General features: G+C 47.3%; 1 protein-coding gene across 1 annotated transcript in view; it reads left to right on the top strand.

Moving 5' to 3' along the window:
* Nucleotides 1-13,415, top strand: part of LOC129693673 (uncharacterized) — a 75,277-nt gene extending 61,862 nt beyond the window's left edge. The window contains exons 23-27 of the mRNA XM_055630456.1: nt 1,676-1,756; nt 3,336-3,462; nt 8,362-8,486; nt 11,810-11,935; nt 13,300-13,415. Of these exons, the coding sequence (XP_055486431.1) occupies nt 1,676-1,756; nt 3,336-3,462; nt 8,362-8,486; nt 11,810-11,935; nt 13,300-13,310 (470 nt within the window). The 3' untranslated portion in view covers nt 13,311-13,415. The remainder of the gene's footprint in view (nt 1-1,675; nt 1,757-3,335; nt 3,463-8,361; nt 8,487-11,809; nt 11,936-13,299) is intronic.
* Nucleotides 13,416-14,600: the final 1,185 nt, after the last annotated feature.

Genomic DNA, 14,600 nt, shown 5'->3' with positions numbered 1-14,600 from the left:
TTAGGCCATTCAGCCCATCAAGTCTACTCCGCCATTTAACCATGGCTAAATCTATCTCTCCCTCTCAACCTCATTCTCCTGCCTTCCTCCCCACAACCCCTGACACCCGTACCAATCGAGAATCTGGCAGCATCTGTGGACAGAATGCAGATGACAGACTCTGAAGTGAGTTCCTCCTGCCTCTCTGTTCTTTTGCTCAAAATTCCTGCATATAACCATATAACAATTACAGCACGGAAACAGGCCATCTCGGCCCTACAAGTCCGTGCCGAACAAATTTTTTTCCCCTTAGTCCCACCTGCCTGCACTCATACCATAACCCTCCATTCCCTTCTCATCCATATGCCTATCCAATTTATTTTTAAATGATACCAATGAACCTGCCTCCACCACTTCCACTGGGAGCTCATTCCACACCGCTACCACTCTCTGCGTAAAGAAGTTCCCCCTCATATTACCCCTAAACATCTGTCCCTTAATTCTGAAGTCATGTCCTCTTGTTTGAATCTTCCCTATTCTCAAAGGGAAAAGCTTGTCCACATCAACTCTGTCTATTCCTCTCATCATTTTAAAGACCTCTATCAGGTCCCCCCTTAACCTTCTGCGCTCCAGGGAATAAAGACCTAACTTATTCAACCTATCTCTGTAACTTAGTTGTTGAAACCCAGGCAACATTCTAGTAAATCTCCTCTGTACTCTCTCTATTTTGTTGACATCCTTCCTATAATTGGGCGACCAAAATTGTACACCATACTCCAGATTTGGTCTCACCAATGCCTTGTACAATTTTAACATTACATCCCAGCTTCTATACTCAGAAGCTGGGATGTAATGTTAAATGTAATGTTAATGTTAATGTAATGCATCTGGAATTTCTTCTTTCCTCTTGGAAAATCAACCTTGATCCACATTAATAAGTCAACTGTGGAATTTAAAATGGTGGCTGCTTAGCCACTGGATTGTCATTAAAACTCATCCGGTTCATTGATGCCTTGTAGAGAATACAGTCTGCTGTCCTTGCTCTGTTTGGCTTCCAAGTGACTCCAGATCCACCAACATGGTTGACTTTTAATTTGTCTTCTGGACTAAAACTTCCGTAGGCGAATGGAGACTATCACATCGCATCGACAAATCAAAGAATCGGGCTCCGATGTGGGGTCCTGTCTCATAAGTAACTAGTGTAGAATTAGGCCATTTGGCCCATCAAGTTGACTCTGCCATTCAATCATTGGCTGATCTATCTCTCCCTCCCAACCCCATTCCCCTACCTTCTCCCCACACCCATCCTAATCTTGAATCTATCTATCTCTGCCTTAAATGTATCCACTGACTTGGCCTCCACAGCCTTCTGTGGCAAAGAATTCCACAGATTCACCGCCCTCTCACCTTGCTGGTCACCAAGTGCTGTTTGTGGCCCAAGCAGTTTTAAATGAAGGGGGGGTGGGAGGACTGTGAGGTGGTTGCAAGACATTTGCATTGGCATTGAACCAAACAATACGAGTAAAGAAAATGAGTTGATAATCTCTTAAAATTGAAATTGTGTTTGATCTTTGCTCCATGATATGTTTTACTGCCAAGTAATCTGGCAGCTGCGGGGTCCTAGTGCCCCTCTCTGCCAGTCTCAGTCTGGTTATGTCCGCTATCACTAAAATATTTATTGTCCCCTTCTGGAAAGTTACTGTAAATGGGGAAAGAGAAGCGGTGGAAGACCGTGCTGAACTGCGAAAGCCGGAGAAAAAGAAACACCAAAATAAAAGTATGTAAATTTGATTGGCATTATTTATTTTAATTAAAGTGCATGTGGGGCGTGGGGACTGAGTGATTCAGATTCAGATTCAATTCAATTGTCATTGTCAGTGTACAGTACAGAGACAACGAAATGCATCACATGACTCTCATTGTTCAGGGTGAACTTCCTTATACCATCAACCACGTTTAATGACGTGGAAGTCTTGAGGGCTCATTGAGAAAAGACTTGGATTTCGGAAGGTATTGCTCTGTATGTGGAAACAAAGAACTGCAGATGCTGGTTTACAACAAAAAAAATGACACCACAAAGTGGGTGACGCCTTGCAGCGCCGGAGGCCTGGGTTCGATCCCGATTACGGGTGCTGTCTGTACGGAGTTTGTACGTTTCCCTCTCACGTCGGTTTCCTCCGAGATCTTCGGTTTCCTCCCACACTCCACAAAGACCTGCAGGAAGATTGTTCCCGATGTTGGGGAAGTCCAGAACAAGGGGTCACACAGTTTAAGGATAAGGGGGAGGAGGCCTTTTAGGACCGAGATGAGCAAATCATTTTTTACTCCAATTTATCCCAGAGTTCAATTTATCCTCCAGTGATAAACATCTAGGCAACCCCTCCTTCACCAGCTAAGGGGACAACTAATTACGCTGAAGTTTTAAGCACAGTATTACAGAAAGCCTATAGTAAATTAGACATTCTTGCCATAGAGGGAGTACAGAGAAGGTTCACCAGACTGATTCCTGGGATGGCAGGACTTTCATGTGAAGAAAGACTGGATAGACTCGGCTTGTACTCGCTAGAATTTAGAAGATTGAGGGAGGATCTTATAGAAACTTGCAAAATTCTTAAGGGGTTGGACAGGCTAGATGCAGGAAGATTGTTCCCGATGTTGGGGAAGTCCAGAACAAGGGGTCACACAGTTTAAGGATAAGGGGGAGAAGGTCTTTTAGGACCGCGATGAGAAAATCATTTTTTACAGAGAGTGGTGAATCTGTGGAATTCTCTGCCACAGAAGGTAGTTGAGGCCAGTTCATTGGCTATCTTTAAGAGGGAGTTAGATGTGGCCCTTGTGGCTAAAGGGATCAGGGGGGATGGAGAGAAGGCAAGAATGGGATACTGAATTGGATGATCAGCCATGATCATATCGAATGGCGGTGCAGGCTCGAAGGGCCGAATGGCCTCTACTCCTGCACCTATTTTTCTATGTTTGCAGGTTAACTGGCTTGGTAATGTTGTAAATTGTCCCTGGTGTGTGTATGTGAATGTGCAGGATCGCTAGTCGCTGCAGACTTGATGAGCCGAAGGGCCTGTCTGTGGAATTCTCTGCCTCAGAGGGCGGTGGAGGCCGGTTCTCTTGATGCTTTCAAGAGAGAGCTAGATAGAGCTCTTAAAAATAGCGGAGTCGGGGGGATATGGGGAGAAGGCAGGAACGGGGTACTGATTGGGGATGATCATATTGAATGGCGGTGCGGGCTCGAAGGGCCGAATGGCCTCCTCCTGCACCTATTGTCTATGTTTCTAAGTAATTGATATATATGTTTGAAATTAGAATGGTTCAGTGAAAGTAATTTGCTGTTTTGTTCTCCACAGCTTCCTGGTGTCTCCTTCTGCAGAAAATTGGATTTCAGGCAAAAAAATCAAAGATGAAGGCAGCCATTGAAAACTTTCTAAATGAAAGTTCACTTAGCTACAAGAAGATTGTGCTCTATCCTTCCAGGTGAGTGTTGGAGTTTGTGTCTCAGTGGGCTGCTACTAAACAAAGTGGTGTAGAAACTTAATTGAAGTGAATTCCCACCCCCCCACCCCCCCCCGTCTTTTAAATTATGTTTGGTGAGGTTTTAATCCCCAAATAGTAAATAAAGTTTGCATTTATGGCCTTGCTGTGCCAAAATGGTTCCAGCCAATGAAATACATGATGAATTAATGAATAAGTTTATGTTACCCAAGCAGTCGTTCCAGGTGCGACAGAAGTTCACCTGCATCTCCTCCAACCTCATCTATTGCGTCCGCTGCTCTAGATGTCAGCAGATCTATATCGGTGAGACCAAGCGGAGGTTGGGCGATCGTTTCGCCGAACACCTCCGCTCGGTCCACAATAACCAAGCTGACCTCCCGGTGGCTCAGCACTTCAACTCCCCCTCCCACTCCGTCTCCGACCTCTCTGTCCTGGGTCTCCTCCATGGCCACAGCGAGCAGCACCGGAAATTGGAGGAACAGCACCTCATATTCCGTTTGGGGAGTCTGCATCCTGGGGGCGTGAACATCGAATTCTCCTAATTTTGTTAGTCCTTGCTGTCTCCTCCCCTTCCTCAGTCCCCCTGCTGTCTCCTCCCATCCCCCAGCCTTTGGGCTCCTCCTCCTTTTTCCTTTCTTGTCCCCGCCCACCCCCGCCCCCGATCAGTCTGAAGAAGGGTTTCGGCCCGAAACGTTGCCTATTTCCTTCGCTCCATAGATGCTGCTGCACCCGCTGAGTTTCTCCAGCTTTTTTGTGTACCTTCGATTCTCCAGCATCTGCAGTTCCTTCTTAAACAATAAGTTTATGTTATTGGCCAAGTATTCACATACAAGGAATTTGCCTTGGTGCTCCGCCCACAACATGACATCCAGTGACAGTTACGAATGACACATAAAACACTAAACATGATCAGGCAACTGAGCCATCTTACCTACAACCAGAGAGCAGTCCCGAGCTGGCAGTATCATCAAAGACCCACACCATCCTGGCCACGTACTCATCTCCCCGCTACCTTCAGGTAGAAGGTACAGGAGCCTGAAGACTGCAACGTCCAGGTTCAGGAATAGCTACCTCCGCACAGCCATCAGGCTAGTAAACCTGGCTCGGACAAAACTCTGATTATTAATAACCCATTATCTGTTATTTGCACTTTATCAGTTTATTTATTCATGTGTGTATATATTTATATTATGGTAGGTTACACAAAAAAGCTGGAGAAACTCAGCGGGTGCAGCAGCATCTATGGAACGAAGGAAATAGGCAACGTTTCGGGCCGAAACCCTTCTTCAGACTGATCGGGGGGGGGGGTGGGGGGGGACAAGAAAGGGAAAAGGAGGAGGAGCCCGAAGGCTGGGGGATGGGAGGAGACAGCAGGGGGGCTGAGGAAGGGGAGGAGACAGCAAGGACTAACAAAATTGGGAGAATTCGATGTTCATGCCCCCGGGATGCAGACTCCCCAAACGGAATATGAGGTGCTGTTCCTCCAATTTCCGGTGCTGCTCGCTGTGGCCATGGAGGAGACCCAGGACAGAGAGGTCGGAGACGGAGTGGGAGGGGGAGTTGAAGTGCTGAGCCACCGGGAGGTCAGCTTGGTTATTGCGGACCGAGCGGAGGTGTTCGGCGAAACGATCGCCCAACCTCCGCTTGGTCTCACCGATATAGATCTGCTGACATCTTAAACACTTTATATTATGGTATATGGACACACTGATCTGTTTTGTAGTCAATGCCTACTATGTTCTGTGTGCTGAAGCAAAGCACGAATTTCATTGTCCTATCAGGGAAACTCACTTGAACTTGAACACTTGAGCAACTATTCACCTCATTGGAGACCCTCGGACTTTCACTAATTTGATATTACTGGACTTTATCTTGCACTAAACGTTATTCACCTTATTCCCTTTATCGTGTATCTGTACACTGTGGATGGCATGATAGTAATCATATTATCTTTCCGCTGACTGGTTTGCACACAACTATACTTTTCGCTGGTACCTCGGTACAAGCAACAATAAACTAAACTAAACTAAGCTGGATGCAATATTCTAATGTTGGAAATACGGCAGCCAAATTCACATACCACAAGGAACCCAAGACAGTAATTTGTTAATGACTAGACAATCTCTTCTTTATAGTGATGTTGAATGGAGGCCAAGAACCATGAGTTGTGTCCTCGGCTCTCTTCCACGATAGTGTGTTGTAAAATGGATTGTAGGAGCCTTAAGAGCCTGTCCCACTCGGGTGTCATTTGTGAATCCCAAAATCCTGGGGTGCCGCGCGCAATTGCGCGTCACTGCCTACGTCACCACGGAACGTGTGAAAGGGGGAGATGCAGCGAGACCTGGGTGTCATGGTACACCAGTCATTGAAGGTAGGCATGCAGGTGCAGCAGGCAGTGAAGAAAGCAAATGGTATGTTAGCTTTCATTGCAAAAGGATTTGAGTATAGGAGCAGGGAGGTTCTACTGCAGTTGTACAGGGTCTTGGTGAGACCACACCTGGAGTATTGCGTACAGTTTTGGTCTCCAAATCTGAGGAAGGACATTATTGCCATAGAGGGAGTGCAGAGACGGTTCACCAGACTGATTCCTGGGATGTCAGGACTGTCTTATGAAGAAAGACTGGATAGACTTGGTTTATACTCTCTAGAATTTAGGAGATTGAGAGGGGATCTTATAGAAACTTACAAAATTCTTAAGGGGTTGGACAGGCTAGATGCAGGAAGATTGTTCCCGATGTTAGGGAAGTCCAGGACAAGGGGTCACAGCTTAAGGATAAGGGGGAAATCCTTTAAAACCGAGATGAGAAGAACGTTTTTTTCACAGAGAGTGGTGAATCTCTGGAACTCTCTGCCACAGAGGGTAGTTGAGGCCAGTTCATTGGCTATATTTAAGAGGGAGTTAGATGTGGCCCTTGTGGCTATGGGGATCAGGGGGTATGGAGAGAAGGCAGGTACGGGATACTGAGTTGGATGATCAGCCATGATCATATTGAATGGCGGTGCAGGCTCGAAGGGCCGAATGGCCTACTCCTGCACCTAATTTCTATGTTTCTATGTAATGCACGCCATGGGCGCATCACGCGCTCGTCACGACACGTGCGTCGTGACGGGTAAATGATATCGCGTAAATTACGTGCAAATGACGCCCAAGTGGCCCAAAAGGCCCTTAAGAAATCATATGATTTTATGCCTCATTCATATTCCCTGCATTGAAGTATTACCCAAAATATTTCTGCCATGAAAAATGTGTAGGAAGGGATTGGCCTCTGAGCTGACATAGATTCAGCGGGCCAAATAACCTCATTTAGTTTAGTTGAAAGATACAACGCGGAAACAGGCCCTTCGGCCCACTGAGTCCCATACTATCCTACGCTAGGAACAATTTGTACATTTATACCAAGCTGTACAATGAACCTACATTATTTAACTCTAAGTCTTTGCAGTGTGAGAGGAAACCAAAGTTCTCTGAGAAAACCCACGCAGGTCAAGGGGAGAACCTACAAACTCCGTACAGACAAGCACCCACTGTCAGAATCGAACCTGGGTCTCTGGCGCTGTGAGCGCTGTAAAGGCAGCAACTCTGCCTCCGTGCCACCACCCCACCCGCCTCCCATATCAAAGGAATTAAGCAATTTCTCAAGTTGAACTCTCAAGTGATAATAATAATAATAACCTTTAATAATCCTTTACAGGAAATTACAGTGCCACAACAGCTTCAAGACAGACATAACACCACACATTTCCACAGATATCTTCCATACTTAATAAGTTAAAATTTTTGTGCATTATAAAACCTTACAGCAGCTGGTATACAAGACTTCCTATGTCGCTCCGTTTTGCACATTGGTGCAATCAGTCTCTGACTGAAGATGCTGCACTTGATCACCTTCAGGGCGTGGAGTGGGTGAGTGGGGTTGGTCATTATTGAACCTAGTTTTTTCAGAGTTCTGGCCTCTGCCACCTGCTGGACCGTTAGTTGCTCAGCCCCGACCACTGAGCCGGCCTTCCTGATCAGCTTGTCCAGTCTGTTTTTGTCCGCTATGCGGGCGCCTTCTCCCCAACAGGCCACAGCAAAAAACAGAGCACTGGCCACCACTGAATGGTAGATACTGCACAGTAGGGGTTGGCAGATATTAAATGACTTTAGCCTCCTTAAAAAATACAGTCTACTTTGTCCCTTCCTGTACACCGCCTCCATATGACTCTTCCAGTCCAGCTCACTGTCAAGCTGCACACCAAGGTACCTGTGGTTGGCGACCACCTCCACCTCAGTGCCCCAGTGAAACTTCAAGATGAAGATACTAATTATAGAAGGTAGACAAAAATGCTGGAGAAACTCAGCGGGTGAGGCAGCATCTGTGGAGCAAAGGAATAGGTGACGTTTCGGGTCGAAAGTGCAGTGAAATGAATTTGCCAGCAGCAGTACAATAAAAAAAAAAAGAACACACAATGCCAATAAAATTTGAACACAAACATCCACCACAGCATTCATCACTGTGGTGGAAGGCACAAAAATTGGCCAGTCCTCCTCCATTTCCCCCCCGTGGTCGGGACCTCAACCCTCCGCAGTCGCCGCTGGGGGCGTCCAGATGTTCACACAAGGTAAGTCCTGAATTGGTGTCTCCCCACCGGAGACCGCGGTGTGTAGTCCGCAGGCCGGCGGTGGAAGATCTATAGTCCTCGCCGTGCCGCAGTTAGAAGCACCGCAGGGTAGGAGGTCGAAGCTCCTCTTCAGGGATCCCCGGCGGGGGACCCCGCTCCGGATGGTAAGTCCCTGCATCAGTGGGATTTAGATGGTTTGAATGATGGAGAAGGCTTAAAGCGTCGGCCCCACATGGCCATTTTTGATACTTCTCTCATGCACCCGTGTATCTCTTTCAGGTGCTCCGCCTACGTTGAGCTGTACTGTAAAGAGGATCTGAACAAGGCATTTGAACTGGACGCACGCAAAATCTTTGGGCAAGCAGTGAAGCTGAACAAAGTGGAGAAGCTAGGAACACTGAAGGGTATTTACCGATATCCATAGATTGGTTTTTAAGTGCTTTGCTCAGGGCGTCACCTCTTCCTGGAACCGGGTCCACACAATAAAACAATGCTCAAGATGCTTAAGCAGGAACTGCAGATGCTGGAAAATCGATGGTGGACAAAAATGCTGGAGGAACTCAGCGGGTGAGGCAGCATTTATGCTGCCTCACCCGCTGAGTTTCTCCAGCATTTTTGTCCACCATAAAACAATGCTCGGTCTGTTTGAATCACTTTGAAAAATGTAGTTGTTCCCATTGAATACTCTTCATTACTATTCTTCTGTATTAAAATGATTGATAAAATCACCCCTTTTCCATTTTCCATGCCCTTGCCCATCACAGACTTAGTTCCTGATTAGATCAGAGCTCTCTGGATCAAAAAGCATTCATTCATAAGTGATAGGAGCAGAATTAGGCCATTCGGCCCATCCAGTCCACTCTGCCATTCAATCACGTCTGATCTACCTCTCCCTCCTGACCCCATTCTCCTGCCTTCTCCCCATAACCCCTGACTCCCATACTAAGCAAAAATCTGCCTTAAAAATATCAATTGACTTGTGGCCTCCACAGCCGTCTGTGTGGCAAAGAATTCCACAGATTCACCACCCTCTGACTGAAGAAATTCCTCCTTGTCTCCTTCCTAAAGGAACGTTCTTTCATTCTGAGGCTACGACCTCTGGTCCTAGACTCTCCCACTAGCATTCCTAGTGTCTTGGCCGATCTGCACTGTGTTCCATTGTCCAGCTATTATTCACTGTCTCATGTTTAAGAAGGAACTGCAGATGCTGGAAAATCGAAGGTAGACACAAATGCTGGAGAAACTCAGCGGGTGAGGCAGCATCTGTGGAGCGAAGGAAATGGGCGACGTTTCAGGTCGAGACCCTTCTTCAGACTTTACCCAACAAACACTCTTATCTGTCTTCAACTTGGAAGCCTTGTGAGGAGTGGTTCCTTTGGCCATCCCGCCGTCAATCCTTTATTCCCATCTCTATGCAGCCTGGTGTACCAATAATAACCTCGTCCTCAACTCAAAGAAGAGGAAGGAACTCATCGTTGACTTCAGGAAGACCAGAGGGGGCAGACATACCCCCATCCACATAAACGGGACTGAGGTGGAGCGCGTCTCCAACTACAAATTCCTCAGGGTACACATCTCAGAGGATCTGTCCTGGTCCCTCAATACCACCAACTGATCAAAAAGGCCTCTACTTTCTGAGGAGGCTCAAGAAAGCTCACCTGTCCCCCCCCAGATCCTGACCAACTTCAACCCCCCTACCACGAAAGCATCCTGACCTCTCTGTCCTGGGTCTCCGGCATGGCCACAGCAGTTGCACCGCATTGGAGGAACAGCAAGGCATATTCCAACGGGGGAGTCTGCAACCGCTCAGCACATCACCAGTGCCCCAATTTCCCTGCCCTGGCTGCCCTCCACCCTTCACAGTGTCTGAGACTGCTGGGAAAATCATCAAGGACCCTTCACAGCCCAACCCTCCTATTGCCTTTCCTCCCATCAGGAGGCGGTCAGTCTGGCACAAGCAGGCTGAGGAACAGCTTTTTCCTATAACACCATTACACTGCTGAGACTCACAGTCCCACGCTAGCTATCTTTTTCTCTCCCATTTGGTGTGTAGCTTTCATTCGATTCTCCAGCATCTGCAGTATAGGAGCAAAGAAGGTTCTACATCGTTGTACAGGGTCTTGGTGAGACCACACCTGGGTATTGCGTACAGTTTTGGTCTCCACATCTGAGGAAGGACATTATTGCCATAGAGGGAGTGCAGAGAAGGTTCCCCAGACTGATTCCTGGGATGTCAGGACTTTCATATGAAGAAAGACTGGATAGACTCGGCTTGTACTCGCTAGAATTTAGAAGCTTGAGGGGGGATCTTATAGAAACTTACAAAATTCTTAAGGGGTTGGACAGGCTAGATGCCTGAAGATTGCTCCCGACGGTATGGTACAGTCCAGGACAAGGGGTCACAGCTTAAGGATAAAGGGGAAATCCTTTAAAACCGGATGAGAAGAACTTTTTTCACACAGAGAGTGGTGAATCTCTGGAACTCTCTGCCACAGAGGGTAGTTGTCTGAGCCAGTTCATTGGCTATATTAAGAGGGAGTCAGATGTGGCCCTTGACTATTGGCCCCCCCCTCCCATCAGGGAGGCGGTAAGTCTGGCTGGCTGAGGAACAGCTTTTTCAATAACACCATTACACTGCTGAACTCACAGTCCCGTCGCTAGCTATCTTTTATACTCTCCCATTTGTATACATTTATGTGCCTATGCACCAGTTTAATTCATCCACAGTCCACACTTTGTTTAACCAGTATTTTTATTTTTATTTCTACTATCTTGCACTATGACCAGACACTAAACGGCATTTCGTTGTACCTGTACTTGTATTTGTGCAATGACAAGAAAGTTGAATTGAATTGAATGTAGAGTCGGCATAGACGGCAGAAGGCTGGGATTGAACCCGGGTCTTGCTTGCTCAAAACTAGCTGAGCCACTATGCCACCTGCTATAGCTTGGCTACAAGGAGAAGCTGGGTAGGCTAGGCTTGGAGCAGTGTAGGGAGGAACTGCAGATGATGGTTTAAACCAAAGATCGGCACAAAAGGCTGGAGTAACTCAGCGGGACAGGCAGCATCTCTGGAGAGAAGGAATGGGTCGGAAAACGTGATCTGGTGACCCAAAACCTCACCCATTCCTTCTCTCCAGAGATGCTGCCTGTCCCGCTGAGTTACCCCAGCAATTTATGCCCCTGTCCCACTTGGGAAACCTGAACGGAAACCTCTGGAGACTTTGCGCCCCACCCAAGGTTTCCGTGCGGTTCCCGGAAGTTTTTGTCAGTCTCCCTACCTGCTTCCACTGCCGGCAACCACCTGCAACCTCCGGGAACCGCACGGAAACCTTGGGTGGGGCGCAAAGTCTCCAGAGGTTTCCGTTCAGGTTTCCTAAGTGGAACAGGGGCATAGAAACATAGAAATTAGGTGCAGGAGTAGGCCATTCGGCCCTTCGAGCCTGCACCGCCATTCAATATGATCATGGCTGATCATCCAACTCAGTATCCCGTACCTGCCTTCTCTCCATACCCTCTGATCCCCTTAGCCACAAGGCCACATCTAACTCCCTCTTAAATATAGCCAATGAACTGGCCTCAACTACCTTCTGTGGCAGAGAGTTCCAGAGATTCACCATTAGAACAAACATGTCTCTAAGTTTGTATCTCCTAAACCCCTCACCCCACTGCCGCCAGCTATTCAAGCAGATTTGCGGTCTGCAGCTTAAGTTTACTTGCATTTCAGGAGGTGATTGCAGGACGCTCTGCATTAAAAGTCTTCCAAGTGAAGTCTCTGCCAAGAACCTGAAAAAAAACAGTTGGAGCAAGTTGCCGGTATTTGGATACAGGAGAATCAGAAAAACAGCAAGAGGTACGTCATCCACAAATGATCATCTGCTGTGCCCTGTCTGAAATATCGGCTTTTGCAAGCAACTGTATGTCCTACTGTACGTCATTGTTTAAGGTGCAAAAGATCCGGGTTCGATCCTGACCACGGGTGCTGTCTGTACGGAGTTTGTATGTTCTCCCCGTGACCTGCGTGGGTTTTAGCGTCTGTTTCCTCCCACGTCCAGGTTTGTAGGTTAATTGGCTTGGTATAAATGTAAAGTTGTCACTAGTGTGTGTGTGTGTGTGTAGGATAGTGTTAATGTGCGGAGATCACCGGTCGGTGTGGGCCAAAGGGCCTCTTTCCGCACCGTATCTCTGAACGAAACTAAACACAGGCACAGCGATACCGTTCATTAATAAACCATGCAATGGGAATTTGATCATGTGCACAGAGAAAGGTGCAATCCCACCTTCTCGACTCTGGAAAAACACAATCGTTTACCGTTTCCCCATTTTGACAAAGGGAACTAGATCTTACACATTGACTGTTTCTCCTTCCACAGATGCTGCCCGATCCACTGAGTGTTTCCTTTAACATTTTACTCCTTTAATTTCACATTTCTGGCATGCTTCAATAATTTTCAAAATAGAATTAGCTTTGGACATGAAGGCAAATAATTGGCACGGCTGTCATTTACGCCTCGTATGTAAAAGAGGTCATAGAAACATAGAAATTAGGTGCAGGAGTAGAGGCCATTCGGCCCTTCGAGCCTGCACCAGCACCGCCATTCAATATGATCATGGCTGATCATCCAACTCAGTATCCGGTACCTGCCTTCTCTCCATACCCCCTGATCCCCTTAGCCACAAGGGCCACATCTAACTCCCTCTTAAATATAGCCAATGAACTGTGTGGCCTCGATTACAGAGAGTTCAAGAGATTCACCACTCTCTGTGTGAAAAAAGGTCGACACATCGTTATGCGCGACGTCGCGTGCAAATCACGTGTCATCACAGCCGTGTGGTGCTGGTGACATCATTAGAATACCCTGCGGCGCGCGGCAACACATGGTTACGCACGGTGATGCAACCACGAGAGACGTCGGGACGCCCGCTGGCGACGCCAATCCGTCAGCCGTATATCATGCAGGTGGCATGCGAGGATTTCGTGCAGCATGAAATCCTGGAGCGCCGCGCGATACCGCGTGCAACTCCACACTCCGCGCCTCTCCACACGCCCGTCCCACGCTACCCGTGCCTCACAACGCGACAACCACATTTTTGGAGGTCGCGTAGAAGCCGCGCACATGACGGTCAAGTGGGACAGGCCCTTAAGGGAGATGAGACTGATGGGGATGCTCGACACACAGTTGTGGGCTGTTGATAATTCTCTTTTGTTTTGGTCAGGTCTGCCTTAGTTGCGTTTAAGACCAGTGAAGATGCGGATGATGCCCTCAGTAAATGTGAAATTGAATGCAAGGGAAATCCAATTCGATTGCAACCTGTGCTTCAGAAGAACAAAGGTAAGTCTGTATTTAACTGTGCAGTTCATAGCATAATTATTGATGAGATACTTTACTGGTTTATTGATGAGATGGGCGGCACTGTGGCGCAGCGGGTAGAGTTGCTGCCTCACAGCGCTTGCAGCACCAGAGGCCCGTGTTCGATCCCGACTACGGGTGCTCTCTGAACGGAGTTTGTACGTTCTCCCTGCGTGGGTTTTCTCAGAGATCTTCGGTTTCCTCCCGCACTCCAGACCAGAGACGTACAGGTTTGTAGGTTATATGGGTTTGTATACTTGGTATAAATGTAAATTGTCCCTAGTGTGTGTAGGGGAGTGTTAATGTACGGGGGTCGCTGGTCCGCGCTGACTCGGGCGGGCCGAAGGGCCTGTTTCCGCGTTGTATCTCTAGATTAGACCAGACCAGATAAACACAAAAAGCTCGGGTAACTCAGCGGGCCAGGCAGCATCTCTGGAGAAAAGCAACAGGTGACGTTTCGGGTCAAGACCCTTCTTCAGTCTGAAGAAAAGTCTCGACCCGAAACATCACCTATTCCTTTTCTCCAGAGATGCTGCCTGACCTGCTGAGTTACCCGAGCTTTTTGTGTCTACCTTCAGTCAGCAGAAAGACAATACATGATTACAATCGATCCATTTACAGTGTACAGATACATGATAAAGGAATAACCTTTAGTACAAGGTAAAGCCAGCAAAGTCCGATCAAGGATAGCCCGAGGGTCACCAAAGAGGTACATAGAAGTTTGGGACTGCTCTTTGGTTGTGGTAGGATGGTTCAGTTGTCTCAGTTGTCAAAATGCAGTAAATATTATGATTATTGGAGCAGAATTAGGCCATTCGGCCCATCACGTCTACCCGCCATTCAAACATTGCCGATCTATCTTCCCCTCTCAACCCCAATTTGTTTTTCCGCTCTCTCTCTTCAGAGAAAAAGAAGATTCTTAAAGTGACAAATCTTTGTCCGTTGAGCAAGACTTTTCTAAAATCTCTGTTCACCGATGCTGAGAATGTCCGGATTGTTAAAGATGATGTTGGCCAGTCACAAGGGTGAGTAAACTGTGTAGACACAGTGGTAACATCTTACATTTGTGTAGTGCTCAGACAGGGCAAAACGTCCCTTCTACTTCATCGCAGTGAGACGGGAACAAATTAAACATACCCCAAAATTCATTCTTTAATTATGAGTGAA

Source organism: Leucoraja erinacea, unplaced genomic scaffold, assembly GCF_028641065.1.
Source record: "Leucoraja erinacea ecotype New England unplaced genomic scaffold, Leri_hhj_1 Leri_385S, whole genome shotgun sequence".
Classification (NCBI taxonomy): Eukaryota; Metazoa; Chordata; class Chondrichthyes; order Rajiformes; family Rajidae; genus Leucoraja; species Leucoraja erinaceus.
The sequence above is the reverse complement of the archived record's forward strand: the minus strand, read 5'-3'. Positions and strand labels throughout refer to the sequence as shown.